Source organism: Procambarus clarkii, chromosome 30 (assembly GCF_040958095.1).
Source record: "Procambarus clarkii isolate CNS0578487 chromosome 30, FALCON_Pclarkii_2.0, whole genome shotgun sequence".
Classification (NCBI taxonomy): domain Eukaryota; kingdom Metazoa; phylum Arthropoda; class Malacostraca; order Decapoda; family Cambaridae; genus Procambarus; species Procambarus clarkii.
The window spans coordinates 42,452,507-42,474,824 of NC_091179.1; the positions used below are offsets into that span (position 1 = coordinate 42,452,507).

The 22,318-nt window shown below is 35.4% G+C and overlaps 2 protein-coding genes across 6 annotated transcripts; both read right to left on the minus strand.

Annotated features, from left to right (window-relative positions):
* Positions 1–450: 450 nt before the first annotated feature.
* On the minus strand, positions 451–6,350 carry LOC138370099 (uncharacterized). Of its 2 annotated transcripts, XM_069334093.1 has the most exons (10): positions 6,216–6,350; positions 5,863–5,956; positions 4,975–5,307; positions 4,691–4,808; positions 3,291–3,382; positions 2,938–3,053; positions 2,559–2,647; positions 1,675–1,845; positions 1,205–1,392; positions 451–934 (listed from the first exon to the last, which is right to left on the minus strand). In XM_069334093.1, exons 1-10 carry the CDS (start codon positions 6,338–6,340, stop codon positions 662–664), a joined length of 1,599 nt encoding a protein of 532 aa, XP_069190194.1. In that variant the 5' UTR covers positions 6,341–6,350; the 3' UTR covers positions 451–661. The 2 variants fall into 2 exon arrangements, with proteins under 2 accessions (XP_069190194.1, XP_069190195.1); XM_069334094.1 differs by lacking the exon at positions 4,975–5,307.
* Positions 6,336–20,930, minus strand: LOC123749693 (uncharacterized). 4 transcript variants are annotated; one of them, XM_069334095.1, is made up of 10 exons: positions 20,717–20,929; positions 17,553–17,642; positions 14,058–14,234; positions 13,638–13,802; positions 13,441–13,527; positions 9,072–9,119; positions 8,306–8,464; positions 7,825–8,019; positions 7,062–7,297; positions 6,336–6,394 (listed from the first exon to the last, which is right to left on the minus strand). In XM_069334095.1, exons 2-10 carry the CDS (start codon positions 17,569–17,571, stop codon positions 6,362–6,364), a joined length of 1,119 nt encoding a protein of 372 aa, XP_069190196.1. In that variant the 5' UTR covers positions 17,572–17,642; positions 20,717–20,929; the 3' UTR covers positions 6,336–6,361. The 4 variants fall into 4 exon arrangements, 3 of the variants coding, with proteins under 3 accessions (XP_069190196.1, XP_069190197.1, XP_069190198.1); XR_011230050.1 differs by having other exon boundaries at positions 6,355–6,394; positions 7,062–7,293; XM_069334096.1 differs by lacking the exon at positions 6,336–6,394 and having other exon boundaries at positions 6,431–7,293.
* Between the last annotated feature and the right edge of the window lie 1,388 nt (positions 20,931–22,318).

Below are 22,318 nucleotides of genomic sequence, written 5' to 3' on the forward strand. Positions count from 1 at the left end.
TCAGAAATAATTAAGCTGTCTACTTCAGTGTTGTCAATAATTTCGAGTGCTACCAGGCTTAGAATGTAGACTTCCTGTGTTGAACTGCGAGTTAAGTTTCGTATAATTTCGTTATAAAATATGATTATTTCAGAGTAAAAATGTGTATTTCCATGTTATACATTCAGTACCAACATTATAGTGAGTAAATATATCATATTTCTTCATTACTTACGTAATGCTAGGAAGCATCATCTCAAAAGAAGTAGTTTCCTGAACCTACTGGGCTGTCATATCTACACTTGAAACTTTGTACGGAGTCTGCCTCCACAACATGACTTCCTGATGCATTCCATTTGTCAACTACTGATACTAAAAAAGTTTTCTGTATCTCATTTGGGCACTCATTTTTCATGTTTACCTTTTTTTTGTGTTTGTGTTTTTTGAAGGAAAGCAAAGAAATTGCACATAACTACAACTACAATTTATTTAATAAGCATTTCTAAACTAAACAAAACTTTGAGGGTAATTAATAAAAATAAAAACTAATTTGAAAACAAATCTTTCTTGAGCAACATAGGGATGCAAAATTAACATGACGATGATTTGGGCAAAGAACATTTGCCAACCCAGGGGTAGAGAATACTTGTTATTTTATCTTTGCTTTGCTACTTAAAGCTACTCAAATCAAAGGGAAGAGTGTTTCTTCCATTTCTTCGTTGTCAGTCTGTGACTCAATACTGACTACACTGTTGTCACTGTCGGTCTCGGAATCCTCGGAATCTTGACTGTCTGTTTGAAATTTGTTGTACTCTACTTCCCTGTCTTCAGAAAACAGGTTAGTTGCCTCAATTAGTTTAAGTTGATAGAATTTTCTTATATTTAGCAAGAGGGCCGTAAGTCCACTGGTTACATGCTGGAATGATGACTTCTTTATTGAGTATTTACCCGGTTCCTGTAAAACAAACACACATCATTATTTCAGGTATTTTTTAAATTAAATGTTTGTTTTCCTAACAAGTGTTTCATTTAAACTTTAACCAGTAAAAGTGATAATGAAAATATATTACAATTTTTGTCTACAAAATGCTTTTACTAATTTTACTTAGCTTAGACACAAACAACAATGATTAAGCTACCTGTTAAAATATTTACCAAGTAGCTATAATGCAATAACATTTATTTCAGTGGAGTAATTAAGTTAATATTGATACCTGATACTAACTTCAATTATCCAAGAGGGTGGAGCACTTTTGTTTTGTACATCATCTAGTCTTTGTGTTATCTCTTCAAGCTTTTTTCTGTAGAAATCCAAGTAACTTTTCATTTCAAGTTGAATGACATTTTGTTCTTCCATAGTCCTGTTGTACATATGCAGCTTTTCTGCAGCATTTCTCTTGTCTTGAAGAGTAACTGAAAATATTCAAAAATAAAATATAAAGTAAATTATTTAATAAGGAACATGAACAAATCTGTCATTGTAGGATGCATGTATTATGCAACAACAATGCAATCATATGTAATCATTTTTAAGGTATCTTGTTAATATTATTATCTTAACAATATAAATTAGGCATGGACTTCCATTTGTCCATTACCATAATGAGTCAGTTTGAATTAACATGTTAGTAGCTAACAATATTTATCCTCATTGACAAGGCCAATATGCACAGAAAACTAACCAAATATACTTACCATTATCAGTTGGTTGAGGAGTGTCATTATACCATGGAAAGTTCCCCTCTTCAGCAATCTCCACACTAAGTTTTTCTGTATTGTCTTCATTGTAGACCGCTATCAGTTCCCTCAACTTTTTCTTGTCTGCTTCAATCTTTGCACGGTATCGTGATCTCATTTTGCTTGAAGCTGAAAGAAACACTTTGTTACTAGTATATAAGATTATAGTTGATAAATTTGTTTTGTATATACTTAGTAGTGAATACCTACACAAAAGTAGGAGAACACACTACATAAATATTTGCCAACCACTTTTTTTTTTAACAAGCTTAGGTATACACAGCAATGTGCTGCTATCCTATTATGTATGAAAGACCACAGTGTAGATCAAAAACCTCACAGGACAGCCAGTCATACATGGAATCTGGAGAGAATATGAAATGTAAGGCTGATCTATTAGCCTCCACTAACAAAATCGGGGTACAGCACAAGAATATCTTCCAATATTCCTGAGTGTATGAAGTAATAACAAAACTCAAAGTACATCATACCATTTGTTCTGAAGTCATTGATAACAGGGCAATCACATATATAGTGATAGACAGCATGTCCTAGCTTTTGTTCACATAGTTTACAACTGGAATGATTTCCATTGGCAGATTCATTACCTGCAGGCACCTGCCATAGATATTGATATCTCAACTTAATTTTGACAATTACCTATAATTACATAGGACAACACCTAAGTGAGATGGTATCCATACAAATCTACCTGAGAAATAAATGACATTAGATGTGTTTAGATAAAAAAAAAGTCATTGTTTTCTTGAAGTATTTTACAAACACTAAAAGATTTTTGTTTGTTTTATCAGTCCCTAACTTATACATAAGCTTTAACATACCTGCTACACCGGATATTTGGGATTTCTTGGTTCTAATTGAGTCACATACTAACTCTATCCCATTTTGAACATCATTTTGAGAAACTGATCTGTTGAGAATAGAGGATACTGTTTACTATAATGTTTACTAAATTCAAACATGTAAAGTCCCTGATTAATTAAAAAAAAATTTAACTTAAATTTTTAGGCAATGGTCACAATGGCATTTTATGATGGCTGACAATTACTGTACAAGAACTAAACAATTAAAATAATAAAGAAATGTTTTGGCAATTTTATGATTTATGGTACTGCATTGATTTTACAGTACAATAACCTTGTTAAAATATATAAGAGTATTTCAAAACAGTGTTTCTTACTATATATTTTACAAGCAAACCTTTTATTTAAACTCTGGGCTAAGTTGGTTAACTCTGCAATCCAGATGAGAAGTTGTTTTTCATCAAGAGATAAGTCAGCTAACTCCTTTCTTATTAACTCTGCAGCTTCTTTTGCCTATCAACAGGAGGAAAAACTGCCCTGTTAGTATAATAAATGTTGCAATTTTTATTTAATATTTGATATTAAAAAAAAAAAACAATCCTTACGAGCCTAACTGCTGATGAAGGCTGTTTAATGCCAGTAAATGTTATTTTTATTTTTATTTTTGAATGTTTTTTTTTTCCTGTGCACTTATATTAGTGATTCATGATCATTGTTGCATATATTCAATGAATAAAGCAAATTACTTGCCTTACAAAATCTTGAAGCTAGAACATGAGCTAAAGAGTCATGTTTACGTTGGTTCCAAAAAAATGAAGATTCACTAAGTTCTTCTTCACGCTCTGAAAAAAGGGACAAAAAATAACTCCCTTCAATGAATATGTAAAATGAAAATAATTCACTTTTATGCAGGCGATGAGTCACAATAACGTGGCTAAAGTATGTAGACCAGACCACTCACTAGAAGGTGAAGGGACGACGACGTTTCGGTCCATCCTGGACCATTCTCAAGTCAATTGTGATGAGGAAGTAGAGACAGGCAATAAATAGGCTAGAGAGAGCTGAGGAGCAAAGTAAGGTGTATTTTAGGGGATAGTAATAATAATAAGAGCTGCAGATGGCCTATTGGCCCATACGAGGCAGCTCCTATTATAACCACCAAATGAGAAGGAGATAGGAATAAGAAGACGATAGCAAGGGAGCGTAGGAGAAGACAATGAACAGAAAAAAGGGAGAAGAGAGAAAGAAAAGGAAAGAGAAAGAAAAGATAGATAAATGGAAGGGGTAGGCTTATGTTAGGTCACGTTTGTTAGAAAGATTACAGCATTTGAGTATATACTGTGAAAGGGAAGAGTCCACAGCAACAAAGCCAGGACTCAAGTTCATGTTAGGTACATTGTGTATTAGAGCCGATTCAACAAGACGGCGTCTGTGGAGAGTAGAGGCAGGAAAGATTATTTTGGAGGAAGACCAATCTATGGGATGATTAGAATCCCTCACAAGGCAGAAGGGAGCATTGTTAGTGTCTGCAGACTTAACACTTCTCTTGTGTTCTTTAAGTCTGTCATTCAGTGTACAGCCAGTTTTGCCAAAGTATTGTACAAGATGAACAGGAAATAGAGTAGACACCAGCAGCAGGAGCATTTTTTTTTTTTTTTTTTTTTGAGGAGCACTGTGAACTAGATTGCTACGAAGTGTGTTAGTTTGTTGGTGTGTTAGTTAGTTCTTATTCCTATCTCCTTCTCATTCAGTGGTTATAATAGCAGCTGCCTCGTATGGGCCAATAGGCCATCTGCAGCTCTTATTATTATTACTATCCCCTAAAATACACCTTACTTTGCTCCTCAGCTCTCTCTAGCCTATTTATTTCCTGTCTACTTCCTCATCAAAATCGACTTTAGAATGGTCCAGGACGGACTGAAACGTCGTCATCCCTTCACCTTCTTGTGTGTGGTCTGGTCAACATTCACTTTTATACTATCTATAATTTACTTGCTATATTAATCAAATCCAATTCATATACACAAAGTTGTAGGGTGACACCAGGTGTTGCTAGTTACTGAAGTCATCTTCATTACACATAATAAATATCACTAACAAGTTTTAATAGATTATACCTTCCTCATTGTAACAATGCACTATAAACTAACCGGCTTTCAACATGTTTTTGGTGGTACTGTTGTACCGCGACATATAGCTGAAAATTTGCTCGGTTTCTTCACCTGTGGTCAAACCACTTCCGTGCTGCCAGCGTCCTCCATACAGGACCTATAATTAAGATGTAACACACTGCATAATAATTACAAGGAAAGAATATTAGTCGATTGCTCAAAAATTTAATTATGACTAAATACTTTATTCTGATTAATAGCTTTTTAACCCTAAAATAATGTTACATTTATACCCGTTATTTTGACAAATGATAATTATTTACCTGGCAATACCATGCATGTGCTTTTGCATGCAAAACACCTAGGAACGGCTTTGTCTCCAGTAGGGTGAATTTCTTATTTTTTTCTTGAATTTTCAGGGCCCATGGCCAGTATTGACAAATAATGTCCTGGCAGATGTACTTGGCACTTTTGAAGTAATTTATATGGAGATAGTGTGCATAGCCAAAAACCTCACCACGAGTCATATTGCACATTTTGAGAATTACACCATGCCGGCATGATGCAAGGCTTATGCCAGTCTGGTCCAGGGATTTGTGTGTATACGGTTCGTTTCGCGCCGCTTTCCACAACGAGACACCACAATTTTGGCTGTTCTGCAAATCAAATATAAATGATATATATTATATATATATATCATATATATTATATATTTATATCATATATATATATATATATATATATATATATATATATATATATATATGTAGCTCTTGACAAACGTTGAGTACTCTATGTTTTACTGGTTGACTTGCCTGTGGGTTAAAAAAAACCTAACTACTTGTTATAATATATATATTAACTCTGTAAACTGTAAGACATCATGACTGTCTTTTCCCAATGGTGTAGTGGGTTAAGACACTCGCCTGGCGTTTCGCGAGCGCTTTGTCCTGGGTTTGTATCCTGGCCTTGGAGATTTACTGGGCATCAACCCTTAACTATGCCCCCCCCCCCTGTTTACCCCACAGTAAAATGGGTACCTGGTTGTTAATGGATTTGGTGGGGTCATATTCTGGGAAACATAGGATTAACGACTTGCTTGAAACACTATGCGTGCTAGTAGCTGTACAAGAATGTAAAAAGTCTTGTATATATAAATAAAAATATAAAATCTATGTACAGTTTACAAAGTCTGTACACATAATATTTACCTTTGTTTTTAAGCTCTCTATATGGTTAAGGTGATTAGTCACATCATTGTCAGCAGCAAAGACACTCTCTGAATAATATGATTCCCTCAATCCTCTAAAAGAAACAAAATGACAGTATTTACATAATTTACATTGATTTGTTTTCAATTTTGATGATTGTGTAAATATATATTACTTAATGTTGTAATACATGAATAACGCTATTATGTATTGCATGTAAGAATTTTTCAGATATTGATATATTTACATAACGAATAATGTATTGTGATATATAAGTTGCCCTAAAAGAAATGTATTAATTGTTGAAAAATAAAAATTTATCTTACAAAAGGAAAATTATTTAAGAACTGTACCTTCCAACTTTTTCATATCGGAATAACTTTTTGTTGCCATCAATATGTATGGCAAATGGGTTAGTATGACAAGCAGGGCACACGTTCTTATTGTAGCTTTGGACATTTGCAAGTTCATACTGCATAAATCTCCACTCCTGGAATGTTCATTTAGCAGCTTCAAAGTTGATGCAACCATCCTGAAATATATACTGAATATAGAATTTGCATGGATTAGCCCCATATATTGGGGGAGTGGGTAGCACAAGTTATAGTGCAAGATTGAACAACTACGTTCCCAGCCTAGTACTGGGAACCTGGTTCCCAGCCTAATACTGGGAACCTTGTTCCCAGCATAGTGCAGGGAACCTAGTTCCCAGCACTAGGCCCAGATGTGGCTAAGCCATGCAAGTTGCATGAGTTAGCCATATATATTGGGGGAGTGGGTAGCACAAGTAACAGTGCAAGTTTGAAGAACTACGTAGGAAACTATAAGGATGAAATTAATGCTTTTTAGTTTTACTTTTGAATAATGTTTTGAACAGCTGGACAGCTTTTAATTTAATAAAGAGTTTACCAATTAGGAGCAATAACCAATTACTTTATTTGCATAGAGAGTTTGCACAGATTTAGTTTGACTCGGGGGATATCAGAGAGATATTGATTTCTGGTGTGGTGATTATGGGATCCTTTACATCTATCAAGGAAGAGTTTCAGATCAGGATGTGCATTTAGGAACAAGGTTTTGTACATGTAAGTGGCACAAGAGAATGTGTGGAGTGGGTTCATATTTTTATGTATTATTATATATACAGTTTAATGTATACAGGTACTTACATTACATATATAAAATTAATAAATACTTACTCTTCCATTACGAGAGCCAAGCGCTTGGAGCGCTATTAACAAGGATTTCATTGATAAACCTGGACTGTTCCTTTTAAGGAAATGCCAGTTGTTCAGGAGTTTGGTGCTGAAGAATGTGTTACTTTTCCTGGCTGATGAGCAGAAGTATCCACCATCATACAACATCTTAGCATCTGCAGGAAGGCTGTATCCACACTCTTGACATTCAAATATGGGCAGATAAAGGTCATACCTGCCTAGAAAGCTTAGTTTTAGTATTTATTCCTAAAATAAAGCAGCTTATTTTGAATCTTTTGTAAAACTCATCTCCATCACTGAATGGATATGTTTGTGTCTCAAAGATTGAAGTCCACATGCTTGGGTATGGGTATCCTCACTAGAACTTCAGTGATGCTACTATATTCAGTGATGCAAATACTCATAGACTTATGTGTTCAAACTTAATATTAAATAAAATATACCTGAGAGCATTATGAAAGTACACATGATGTCAGAACTCTTTATGTTAAGGTTATAGTCTTTACAGTTACAGGAAATTTTTGGCACAGGAACTGGCACAACAGGTTCTGAATAAGAAAATAATAATAAACTTAGCAGATTGCATATTTAAATAATATTTAATAAGTCAAATGCCATAAAAATTGAATTGCTTATTGAGTAAAAAATTTATTTATTTTTTTCTTTCAATATTTTGGTACTTATATTGTAATAGCTTGGTAAAAAGAAAAGTTTTCATATGTAAAGAATTTTTTGGTTTACATACGCCAGTCAGTAAATGTCCCATTAAGGTCAACAGTCACAGTTGGTGGCAATGCTTCATAATATCCACTGGCCCAGGAAAACCTATCATGGAATGGGTTTAAAAAATGCTTTTTCATATCACAGTGGTAGCAGAATAGGCGATGACAATCTTCACATTTGATGCTGGCTTCAATCCTACATTTGAAGCATTTGGTGTCTGTCAAATGAAAATATTTGAAAACATATGTTCAAAAATATCGCATCTTTGTCAAAAAAGACTTCTGTACAGTTTCAGATCATGCAGAATTAGGAAAAAAATATGGTCTATAAGTATACATAAACATTTTTCATTAGTGATAAAATGCTTCAGGTATATTTAAAACGAAGTACCCACTCTCTATTCAAAAAATATAACTAAAAAAAAATGCAAATATAATAAGTTGTAATGTAAACTGATATGCTGATGTAAATAGACAATATGCTTATAAGTATTGTGTATGTACCTTCAACTGGAACAGCGTGCCTAGACACCTCCCACTCAAATAGAACTGACCGACTTTCTTCCCAAGAAATTTCAGCCTTCATTCTTCTTTGCTGCCATTGAGAAATCTTCACTTGCGATTCTTGGATTTTTTTTATTTCTGCAGCAAGTTCGGCAGCGGCTGAAATTATTATACTTTAGTTATAATCTTACACTGATTTTTAGACTATCTTCTTTAGCTATTTTATATTTCATTCACACTATAAGTCAATATTTTGACCAAAAAATATTTTTATATATAAATTTAAATAATTTTATATATATATACAGTATTTATAATTTATAATAATATTTTTACAAATGTGTTTACTATATAATATTACCCCTTTATCCATTTATCTACAACCATATTTATTCATCTATCTATACACCCTTGACAGGACATTTGCATCAGGAATGACTATGAAAATGGCCTAAGGGTCTTTATAAGGCATTTAACTTAAGCCTACTATGATCCACCCTACATACATCAAGGACCCAAGTCCTTTTCCCTGCAATTTCAGAGAGGATAGCCATATATGATATATATATATATATATATATATATATATATATAGTAGGTCCCTATATATATATATATATATATATATATATATATATAATATGTATATATATATATATATATATATATATATATATATATATATATATATATATATATATATATATATATATATTATATATATATATATGGAATTTTTTTTTAAATAATAACAAATGTGACATACCATCAAAGTTTTCAGGTAACACTTCAACAGCAGCAGCACCGGGAGACTCTGCAATTAGAGAATTGCCAGGCAATAAATTAAGGTATGTGTATGTATATATATATATATATATATATATATATATATATATATATATATATATATATATATATATATATATATATATATATATATATATATATAAATATATATATGTATATATATATATATATATATATGTATATATATATGTATATATATATATATATATATATATATATATATATATATATATATATATATATATATATGTATATATATATATATATATATATATATATATATATATATATATATATATATATATATATATATATATATATATATATATATATATATATATATGTCGTACTTAATAGCCAGAACGCACTTCTCAGCCTACTATGCAAGGCCCGATTTGCCTAATAAGCCAAGTTTTCATGAATTAATTGTTTTTCGACTACCTAACCTACCTAACCTAACCTAACCTAACCTAACTTTTTCGGCTACCTAACCAAACCTAACCTATAAAGATAGGTTAGGTAGGGTTGGTTAGGTTCGGTCATATATCTACGTTAATTTTAACTCCAATAAAAAAAAATTGACCTCATACAAAATGAAATGGGTAGCTTTATCATTTCATAAGAAAAAAATTAGAAAAAATATATTATTTCAGGAAAACTTGGCTTATTAGGCAAATCGGGCCTTGAATAGTAGGCCAAAAAGTGCGTTCTAGGCTACTAGGTACGACATTATATATATATATATATATATATATATATATATATATATATATATATATATATATATATATATATATATACATATATATATATGTGTGTGTCGTACCTAGTAGCCAGAACACACTTCTCAGCCTACTATGCAAGGCTCAATTTGCCTAATAAGCCAAGTTTTCATGAATTATTTTTCGACTAACTAACCTAACCTAACTTTTTCGGCTACCTAACCTAACCTAACCTATAAAGATAGGTTTGGTTAGGTTAGGTAGGGTTGGTTAGGTTCGGTCAAATATCTACGTTAATTTTAACTCCAATAAAAAAAATTGACCTCATACATAATGAAATGGGTAGCTTTATCATTTCGTAAGAAAAAAATTATAGAATATATAATAATTCAGGAAAAGTTGGCTTATTAGGCAAATCGGGCCTTGCATAGTAGGCCGAGTACGACGTTCTGGCTACTAGGTACAATATATATATATATATATATATATATATATATATATATATATATATATATATATATATATATATATATATATATATATATATATATATTGTACCTAGTAGCCAGAACTCACTTCTGAGCCTACTATGCAAGGCCCGATTTGCCTAATAAGCCAAGTTTTCATGAATTAATTGTTTTTCGACTACCTAACCTACCTAACCTAACCTAACATAACTTTTTCGGCTACCTAACCTAACCTACCCTATAAAGATAGGTTAGGTTAGGTTAGGTAGGGTTGGTTAGGTTCGGTCCTATATCTACGCTAATTTTAACTGCAATAAAAAAAACTGACCTCATACATAATGAAATGGGTAGCTTTATCATTTCATAATAAAAAAAATAGAGAAAATATATTAATTTATGAAAACTTGGCTTATTAGGCAAATCGGGCCTTGCATAGTAGGCTGAGAAGTGAGTTCTGGCTACTAGGTACGACATATATATATATATATATATATATATATATATAGATAGCTAGCCAGAATAGAGTTCTTGGCCCTACTATGCAAGGCCAGACTTGCCTAATAAGCCAAGTTTTCCAGAATTTCAATATTTTTTCAAATGTTTTTCTTGTGAAATGATAAAGTTATTCATTTCATTATGTATGAGCTAAATTTTTTTAAATTTGAGTTAAAATTAATGTAGATATATGATCGAACCTAACCAAGCCTACCTAACCTAACCTAACTTATCTTGACCTAATCTAAACTAACATAACTAAATCAATAATTTATGTTCTTAATATAATATAATAATAATATTTAAAAAAAAGGAAACAATTTATTGAAAATTAAAAGTCACTTGGCCTATTAAGCCAATCGGTACTTGCATAGTAGGCCAAGAAGTGCGTTCTGACTACTAGGTACGACATATATATAATATATATATATATAATATATATATACATATTTATATATACATATACATATATATATGCAAACAAGCCTGAATGGTCCCCAGGACTATATACAACTGAAAACTCACACCCCAGAAGTGACTCGAACCCATACTCCCACAACTGGTATGTACAGGGACGCCTTAATCCGCTTGACCATCACGACCGGACATAAGGAAGTGATAGCCGAGGCTATATGAACCACTTCCCCGCCGGCACTCGGATGGTAATCTTGGGCATAGCATTTTATCAAATCACCTCATTCTTTGGGGCACACGTGAGGAACACAAATGCAAACAAGCCTGAATGGTCCCCAGGACTATATACAACTGAAAACTCACACCCCAGAAGTGACTCGAACCCATACTCCCACAACTGGTATGTACAGGGACGCCTTAATCCGCTTGACCATCACGACCGGACATAAGGAAGTGATAGCCGAGGCTATATGAACCACTTCCCCGCCGGCACTCGGATGGTAATCTTGGGCATAGCATTTTATCAAATCACCTCATTCTTTGGGGCACACGTGAGGAACACAAATGCAAACAAGCCTGAATGATCCCCAGGACTATATACAACTGAAAACTCACACCCCAGAAGTGACTCGAACCCATACTCCCACAACTGGTATGTACAGGGACGCCTTAATCCGCTTGACCATCACGACCGGACATAAGGAAGTGATAGCCGAGGCTATATGAACCACTTCCCCGCCGGCACTCGGATGGTAATCTTGGGCATAGCATTTTATCAAATCACCTCATTCTTTGGGGCACACGTGAGGAACACAAATGCAAACAAGCCTGAATGGTCCCCAGGACTATATACAACTGAAAACTCACACCCCAGAAGTGACTCGAACCCATACTCCCACAACTGGTATGTACAGGGACGCCTTAATCCGCTTGACCATCACGACCGGACATAAGGAAGTGATAGCCGAGGCTATATGAACCACTTCCCCGCCGGCACTCGGATGGTAATCTTGGGCATAGCATTTTATCAAATCACCTCATTCTTTGGGGCACACGTGAGGAACACAAATGCAAACAAGCCTGAATGGTCCCCAGGACTATATACAACTGAAAACTCACACCCCAGAAGTGACTCGAACCCATACTCCCACAACTGGTATGTACAGGGACGCCTTAATCCGCTTGACCATCACGACCGGACATAAGGAAGTGATAGCCGAGGCTATATGAACCACTTCCCCGCCGGCACTCGGATGGTAATCTTGGGCATAGCATTTTATCAAATCACCTCATTCTTTGGGGCACACGTGAGGAACACAAATGCAAACAAGCCTGAATGGTCCCCAGGACTATATACAACTGAAAACTCACACCCCAGAAGTGACTCGAACCCATACTCCCACAACTGGTATGTACAGGGACGCCTTAATCCGCTTGACCATCACGACCGGACATAAGGAAGTGATAGCCGAGGCTATATGAACCACTTCCCCGCCGGCACTCGGATGGTAATCTTGGGCATAGCATTTTATCAAATCACCTCATTCTTTGGGGCACACGTGAGGAACACAAATGCAAACAAGCCTGAATGGTCCCCAGGACTATATACAACTGAAAACTCACACCCCAGAAGTGACTCGAACCCATACCATCCGAGTGCCGGCGGGGAAGTGGTTCATATAGCCTCGGCTATCACTTCCTTATGTCCGGTCGTGATGGTCAAGCGGATTAAGGCGTCCCTGTACATACCAGTTGTGGGAGTATGGGTTCGAGTCACTTCTGGGGTGTGAGTTTTCAGTTGTATATAGTCCTGGGGACCATTCAGGCTTGTTTGCATTTGTGTTCCTCACGTGTGCCCCAAAGAATGAGGTGATTTGATAAAATGCTATGCCCAAGATTACCATCCGAGTGCCGGCGGGGAAGTGGTTCATATAGCCTCGGCTATCACTTCCTTATGTCCGGTCGTGATGGTCAAGCGGATTAAGGCGTCCCTGTACATACCAGTTGTGGGAGTATGGGTTCGAGTCACTTCTGGGGTGTGAGTTTTCAGTTACATATATATATATATATATATATATATATATATATATATATATATATATATATATATATATATATATATATATATATGTACACAAACACACACACACACTGTATTTGCAACTTAGTCCTTGGTTACTATGGCAATGCATTTATATTTGTATCTCTCTAAAATAATTAGATAACATACCATTGATATTTTGGGGTATAACGTCTACAACAGAAACTGGAGGCTTCATTACTTCATGACTGCAAGGGAAAGGATTTGATGGTGTGCCTAGTAATAGAAAAAAAACAGTAAAAAATATATTACTATAACAAGTTATTTATAATTACATTTAAGATCAGTTAGTGATTATATTTAACTGTTGACAATAATACTAATACCTAAAGCTCTGCTTTTTCTAGACGAAGTGCCAGTGTACATAATTGTCCGCCTTTTTGGGTTGTTATTTTGGGAATCATAAATTGCTCGAAGCCTTGTTATCTCCTCTTCAATCTCCTTCAATTTCTTTTGGTGTTGTAAATCTTGCACACTTTTATGCAACTCATCTGAACATAGATAAAGAACACAAAGTATTCTATGTAAAGCTGGAAAATGATATTATCCAACACAAATACGTGAAGTGTGTGAAAGCTGTATTTTAAATGCAGATGACATAAATTGCTCATTTGACAATATATGTTGGTAATCTTTACAACAATATGAAAGGGAGTAAAATATTTCCTTTAAATAAAATTAAATTATTCAATTATGTTATTTATTTCCATATTAAACATTGTGAATAAAAATATAAGTGAGCTTACCATGTACAACAGGTATATGTTTTTTTTCTGATCTCTTGATATTTGCCTGAGCCTGGCTTTCCGGCTGAGCTTTACGTTTGGCATCAAAAAGCCTATAGCCACACTTGCAGACATGTTGATTAATGTTCACGATAATATTACATGAGGGACATAATCGCTGTAAAGCGTTTCTCAGGACTGAAAAATAAAGATAATTTGGGTTATGATAAACTGTGCAGTACAGTATAATTACATTATAATGTAGAACTACCTAAGCTCACCAGAAGTCACACACAATATGGGAAATCATTCATATTTGAATGATCAAATAAATGAGCAAATGATGAATGAATGATTTGAATGAGCAAATCATTCAACACAAAAGACCACATGGATAGTGAAATCTGGATCCAAAATTATAATTTATATAGATGTGACAGAGTAATAAGGTCAGGTGGAAGAGTAGGTCTGTATATTAAAGAGGAACTGGCATGAACAGTGCTCCTGAACTCAACTAATGAGGTGGTAGAGGTACTTGGAATCAGGGTTGAAAATATAAATCTAATTATTATTTTAATATACAAACTGCAAGATGCAACAGTTGAGAAATTAACTGAGCAAATACACAAAATAGAGAATATCCTTGATAACTTAACAAACCCAGTACCAGATATTATCTTCTTTGCAGACTTCAATCTGCCCATTTTAAAATGGAGAATAGTAAAAATAACATTATAGCAGGAAATCAACCTGGAAATAACAAACTACAGGTCAGATCACTACTGACATTCTGTGACAAATTCTCGCACAGTCAGCAGATTACAGAACCAACTAGGAACGAAAACACGCTGCACCTGATATTTACAAACAATGACGAGCTAATCAGTGACATTACTGTCTCAAACACTACGTACTCGGACAACATTGAAGTGAAAACTAACATTAATAATGGTAGTAGGCCTAAGAGAAACAACAAGTGAGAAGGGTTATTCAATAAATCCAATTTTAATAATAATAATAAAAGGATAGACTGGGCAAAAATAAATGGGGAACTTACGAACGTTCAATGGGAATGTGTTCTAAGTAATAAACATCATACACAAAGAATAGAAAAACAGACTTCTGAAGCCTATGAAGTCTGTCTGAAACATGTTCCTTTGAGGAAAGCCAGAAAGAGGTCCAACGTAGAAAGAAAACGCAGGTGACAATACAAAAAAATACAAAAAACAACAGAAATGATTAAGCAGACAACTTTTCATACAAAGAAGGAATAATTTAAACAGGAAGATTGTAGAAATAAAACAGAGACTGAAGCATTCATATCAGATTGAAGAGAGGCAACTAGACCAAAAAGCAATTCAAGAAATAAAGGAAAACCCAAAATATTTCCTCATTTATGCTAAATCATAAGAAAATATCACTGCCAATATTGGACCTATTTGTATTAGTGAAGGTTCATACATTGAGTATGACAAATTTCTAATTTGTCATAACACTAATTTTACAATTAGTGAAATCCTAAAGAAGTTGTATGAGGATATGTTTAGCACTCAGATGCACAGCATGAAAGTAAAAAATCTGGACAACTTCTTTATGCGTGATATCCAAACCCCTGTAAATATAACCAATATCAACACGAGCATGGAACATTTTGAAAGAGAATTTTACAATATGCCCATGCACTCAGCCCCGGGTCCAGACTCATGGAATTTAATATTTATAAAGAAATGCAAAGTGACATTAGCACAGGCACTCAGTATAGTGAGTAGGAAGAGATTGGACACGGGGGAAATACCAGATGCGCTTAAAGCAGCAGACATAGCCCCTCTACACAGGTATACAGTACACGGATTTCACAAACGCATTCGACAAATTTGACCATGGAGTGATAGCACACAAAATGAGGTCAATGGGAATAACTGGTAAAATAGGACGCTGGATACTCAGTTTTCTGTCAAACAGAACACAAAGAGTAACAGTCAACCATATAAAATCGAGTCCAAGAACAGTTAAAAGCTCTGTACCTCAAGATACAGTCCTTGCACCATTGCTTTCCCTTATTCTCATATCAGATATAGAATCATATACAAGGCACAGCATTGGATCATCCTTGGCAGATGACACAAAAATCAGCTTAAAAATGACCTCTGCTGAAGATATTGAAAAACTACAAGTAGATACAGTATTAATAAAGTTTACGACTGGGCTGCAGAAAATAACATGATGTTTAAAAGCGACAAATTCCAGGTACTCCGATATGGTAAAAATGAGAACCTTAAACATAATACAGGGTACAAAACACAATCAAATTTGTCCATAGTAGGAAAGTAACATGTAAAGGACTTGGGAATAATAATGTCTGACGAACTAAAGTTTAGGGAGCATAACCAAGCAAATATTGTGGCAGCCAGAAAAATGAGAGGATGGATTACGAGAACTTTCAAATCCAGGGATCCCATCACAATGGTTGTACTCTTCAAGTCACTTGTGTTGTCCCGTCTTGAGTACTGCTCAGTACTCACTTTCCCCTTCAGAGCAGGTGAAGATTGCTAAAATAGACGGAATACAGAGAACATATACAGCATGCATAGACTCGATAAAGCACCTAAATTATTGGGATCGTCTCAAAGCTCTCCAAATGTACTCACTAGAAAGGAGACAAGAGAGATACCAAATAATATACACATGGAAAATACTGGAGGCCCAGGTCCCAAATCTACACAGTAAAATAACAACATACTGAAGTAAACAATATGGAAGAAAATGTAGAATATAACCAGTGAAGAGCAGGGGTGCCATAGACACAATCAGAGAGTACTGAATAAACACCAGAGGTCTGCGGTTTTTCAACATACTCCTAGCGAGCATAGGAAATATTGCCGAAACAACCGTGGACTTCTTCAAGAGAAAACTAGATAGTTTTCTCAAAGGAGTGCCGGACCAACCAGGCTGTGGTGGGTATGTGCGCCTGCAGGCCACTCCAAGCAACAGCCTGGTGGACCCAACTCTCACAAGTCAAGCCTGGCCTACTGCCAGTCTTGCTGAGTAAAAGAACTCCCAGAACCCCATCAAGCAGGTATTGATTGCACTTTAAATACTTAGTATAAGCAAAGATATTTAATGTCTGGTGAAGGATGGAGGGTAGGCAATCCAAGAGAGGAGGTGCATACTCTAGATGAAAGCAAACTAAGTAATACTTAATAAATATTCTAAATTGGAATTTTAGGTAATAATGTACAATCTTTGGATGACAAAACAACACATCAGAAAACGAAGATGCAATGATCTTTACGTCTGTCTGGGACAATTATCAAATTGTGTAATTAATATTTTTGTGAATCATTTGCTAATTATACTCTTAGCTAAATGGATAAATGTAGCATGAAAGACTGCTTCATACACTTTTCTGTCCTGAAAATTATGATAATTTGGGCTATCATAAAGTATGCAATATGATTAAAATCTAGTACAGCGATAAAGGAAACCTAATCCTAATTACTGTATAATGAAACTTACTTGGATTTTTGGAATCCATTGTTGCAATGAGCTCTCAGATATTCGACTGCATGAGAAACAATATCACCGATTGAAATTGATGTTGGGCTGCTGTAAAATTTACCCAAAAGGTACAAAACTATTTAAAACCAGGCATAAAATAGAATCAGTTTAGATTAATTATATAAAACTACAAGAACACGGTAGGATGCATATTTGCACCACCATCCAAAAACTGCAAATGAGAGTTGTGACATGCAAATCTCATAAGCACTTTTTGTTTACATATTAACTTCTTGGCATTTTTTCAGTAATTAAACTGAGATAAAAATAAAATTAATACATGTGAAAATACAAGCAAAATATAACTGAAATTTGAACAATGAAACTTTACAGATGATACAGAAGACACAAGTAAATTGGCACAGTAGGAGACATTGAAAAAACAGAAATAACATGATTTTAACAGTGATAAGTTACAGGTGCTGAAGTAGTAGAAACGAGGAAATTAAATGAAACAAGGAACACAGGACACAATCAGACCCACTCTAAGAAGGAACAAACATGCAAGAGATCTGAGAATTACGACGTCTGACGACCTCACACTTTGTGAACATAACCGAGCAAATATAGTGGCGGCCAGAAAAATAATGGAATGGTTTATGAGAATGTTAAAATTCAAAGACCCTACCCACAGTAATGCTAATACTATTCAAATAACTGGTGCTGTCCCATCTTGAGTATTGCTCGGTACTGACTCCCCCTTTCTGAACAGGAGAAATCTCTGAATTAGAGGAAATAAAGAGACCATAAACAGCAAACATATAAATGATAAAACATCTAAATAATTGAGACCGTCTCAAAGCTCTCAAAATTTACTCTCTGGACACGAGACAAGAATGGCATCAAATAATACATATATGTAAGATACTAGAGGGCCAGGTCCCAAATTTGCACAGCATAATATAACAACATACTGGAGCTAAAGATACAGAAGGAAATTAATAATAGGTGTCATAGGTACAATCAGAGAGCAGTCTTAACAGTAGGGGGTTCAAGGGCTGTTTGCTAGGCTAGGCAAGGGTAGACTAGGCTTGGCTAGTGTTGGCTAGGTTATGCTAGGAAGAAGTAGGCTAGGCTGATTTACTCCACCAGTAATTGGCGGTCTGTCTAATTACAAGCTACCACAAGCTACACAAGCTTCACATAGCTTCCTGGCAATATGTTAGTAATGAATAAATAAGATATATTTACTCATTATAATGTTGGTACTGAATGTACAACACGAAAAAACATAATTTTAATCTGAAAAAGTATCTTTTTATAAAGAAATTAAATGAAAATAAAGAAATGGTGACACCAAATCAAGTCGACGATCCAAGCATCGGTTAGGTGAGGTGAGGTTAGGTTAGGTTAGGTTAGGTTAGGTTAGGTTTGATTAAGTTAGGTTAGATTTGGTTAGGTTAGATTTGGTTAGGTTAGATTTGGTTAGGTTAGATTTGGTTAGGTTAGATTTGGTTAGGTTTGATTAGGTTAGGTTAGGTTAGGTCAGCCTAACATATCATATTTATTCATTACTAACGTATTGCCAGGAAGCTTTGTGAAGCTAGTGTAGCTTGTGGTAGCTTGTGGTAATTAGACAAGACCTGTAATTGGGGGGAAAGGGGGGAGGGGGGAACCTCAATACAAGCCTAATTTGTAGCTTCCTGTTCTCCGACACAATGATTTATTTTACGTCAGGCTTTCAGCACAGCCGCATAAAAAAACCTGGTTATTTATTTATTAATATACGAGAAGGTACTGTTACGGACCCGGATTCAGCGTCCGAGCCTGGAGCAGTGACAAACACGCCATCTGTGGGTCAGCTCCCGAAACCCCCGCCAAACGAACGACGACACCTAGTGAGGACAGCGTGTACTGGCCTCGAGGACCAGTTTCCAGTCTGGTTCAGCACTCAACACCGCCGCTCCTGACCTCTGGTGAGGTGGTGCTCCGACGACAGCGCCATCTATGGACTGGATATGTCGGGCGTTTGTATCTGAGGCAGTAAGTGTGGTGTTTTAGTGTCTCTGTTATTGATGACGTGTCTGCTTACAGAGCCGACCTGGGACCACTGTGTTGAAGGTGTAGTCAGTCTACCCGAGGCAGCCAGTCTCCATACCTTGAAGTTTGCTGCAGTTGTTGTGACGTCGTCCCCCCGGAAGAACACTGTGGTGTGTTAAGCCTGCCAGTGGAGTGGCAGTGGAAGGATTTACCCGGGACCGACGGTTGGAGACGATAATCCACTGGGGTATTGAGGACAGGAGGGTGATTGGTGATATCACACGAGACTCCTGTCTAGGGCGTACCCCTTTTATCGTTCGTGGAGTGGCCGTGCCAGCCTTGGTGGCTCAGTACCTGCCAGCAGACCTGCTGGACGTGTGGTTGACGGCCTCCACGACGGTGCCCCCAGTGGACCTGTGTTGTGGCTGACCTGTGGCCAGGGTAGACTCGGCGTTCTCAGAGGACACGTCTTGAGGCCACGAAGAAAGCACCGCGGACTCGGCACCTAGCTTCGAGGATCCATAGTCTTCAGCAGAAGACTAGATTGTGCACGATCCCCTTGTATAGTGTTAATACCCTCCCCTTGTGCACGTTTTACTTTTATATATTTAAATGGTGATGGTGAACATTATATAATATTAAGTTCTTAACTTTCTTTCCCTACTCCCTTTTAAGTTACTTGCGTCACGGATCTCATCCCTTGATAGCCACTACTGGCTTGGGAACGGATACCTATATCTTCCTCTAACAACATCAGAGTGAGAACCCCGTTGCGTCCCGAGAGGGCCGTAACAGGTACACTGGGGGTTAAGAGAGAAAATAGGAATAATGATGATTTTACAATCTTGCCCGAAACGCTATTCGTACTAGTGGCTTTAGGTATTGTATGTACTACCTCTATCTATAAATCAAACAGAATGTTTGTACTGTAACTCTGCATCTATGTATATATTTTTCCTAAATAAATTATTATTATTATTGTAAAGCCACTAGCACGCATAGCGTTTCGGGCAAAGATCCCGTACCCAGAAGCTGGGTATCTTTGGTTGCCCTGTGACTACTCTTATGACATTCCCTAACTCTTATGACATTCCCTAACAGTATTGGTAAACTAATAACAATGAACAGTAGCTCAATATTACCGGAATAATCCAACTCATGTGGCCATGTTTTTGTTGTGAAGCGCGGTCGTTCAGTTCGTATACAGCATACCTTCTTACGAAGGTTAGAGTCTTAAAAATGTCTTACCATTGCTAAGAAATCATAAGATATACTTATTTACAATAATACACTGGTTGTTTTTGTTGATTTAGGGGCGATGACATGAGTAAACTGGTTATGTTGTGATGATTTAGGGGCAACGAACTGTTGTTATTAGACTATGTTTTGTACATAAGCAAAAAAACAAGATGTAATTCTTTTAATTATAACAATAATAAAGACAAAAAGTTAATAATTAATGTACTTGTTAAGCAAAATTCGCAATATCTTAGTTTTATTTAGGAAAAAAAATAAAAGACATCTGGAAAAAGATCTGCAGACTATATGTCTTACATTTTATTCCGTTATTTACACTAAAAGAACAATTAAACGTACACTATCGCCCGTGCCTGGTGCACGAGCACCAGGCACGGGCACCGGGAGCATCCCAGACACTGACTTAATCGACTGAGATTAAGGCAGTGTCATTTTCATTCCTTTAGAACAAGGAAATCTCATTCTTAAACTGTAATAATATGAGCTGCGCAATAATTTTTTGCTGATCTTCAATAAATAAATTCTGGAGGGCTTGTGCAAGGATTAGGATGAGTTAGCCTAGTTTTTACTGTATATCCGTTTCTGGTTACTCAAGGGTGACAGTGGCGGGCAACACGAGAATAAATATTTGTATAAATTCCAATATAGATCAGATCTACTTGGGGATAGTTTACAAATGTTCGCCATGAAATTTACGTTTTCTCTAATAGCCGAAGAGCTTATTTGAGAAAACAGTATGGCATTGAATCAGCGTGGTAAAACAATTGTATTATTGACACGACGAGTATAATCGACGTAGTTTTTATATATGTTGCCGGTCGAACACATATTTATGTGACGTTTTATACTTATGTTCTTCTAGAACATTCTATTGCGAACACATTGGTACAAAAATGAAATACGTACATCGAAAACTAATGTCAGGACAGTGACAAGAGTATGCACTTTTAAATATGGCCGCTCGATCGCCGATACACTAATTTCATTTGGCGAAATTTATTTTTTCATACGCCGTTTCGCGACAATTATTTATAACTGATATAAATGTTGCAAAAGAAGTTTAGGATTAAGTAACATATTACACATTAAAAAAAATGAATACATTAATACCTAAACAGTTTGTAAATACAGTGATAAATTGTGCCAAACATTACACAGTATTATTTACTAAGAAGCGTATGACAACTCAAAACGGCATGATTTCAACAGGATTTTTTATAGTTGTCAAAAAACTCTGATTTTAATTATCAAGTATTTGTCACAATGTATTTTATATAATTATGAGGCAGTGGAATGACCAAATTGTTCTGTATTATAAATGCATAATGCTAAATTTCTATATACATAACAGTAAAATAATGACCACCTACATTTAAGGATAACTAGGAAACTAGTAACTGGAAACTTTATTTGAACGAAAATTCAATACCAAATTTCTTAGATGTTTTTCTTAATATAAAGATCAACAGTAACGAATCTTATTCATT

Coding starts and splice junctions, on each gene's coding strand:
- LOC138370099 (XM_069334093.1), bottom strand. CDS start 6,340: ATGCAGTATGAACTTGCAAATGTCCAAAGCTACAATAAGAACGTGTGC. Junction 2,648..2,937: donor GCCCAGAGTTTAAATAAAAG/GTTTGCTTGTAA, acceptor TATTCTCAACAG/ATCAGTTTCTCAAAATGATG. Junction 1,846..2,558: donor CCAAATATCCGGTGTAGCAG/GTATGTTAAAGC, acceptor TGTTTCTTTCAG/CTTCAAGCAAAATGAGATCA.
- LOC123749693 (XM_069334095.1), bottom strand. Junction 8,465..9,071: donor GTTACCTGAAAACTTTGATG/GTATGTCACATT, acceptor TAATAATTTCAG/CCGCTGCCGAACTTGCTGCA. Junction 6,395..7,061: donor TTGGCTCTCGTAATGGAAGA/GTAAGTATTTAT, acceptor TATATATTTCAG/GATGGTTGCATCAACTTTGA.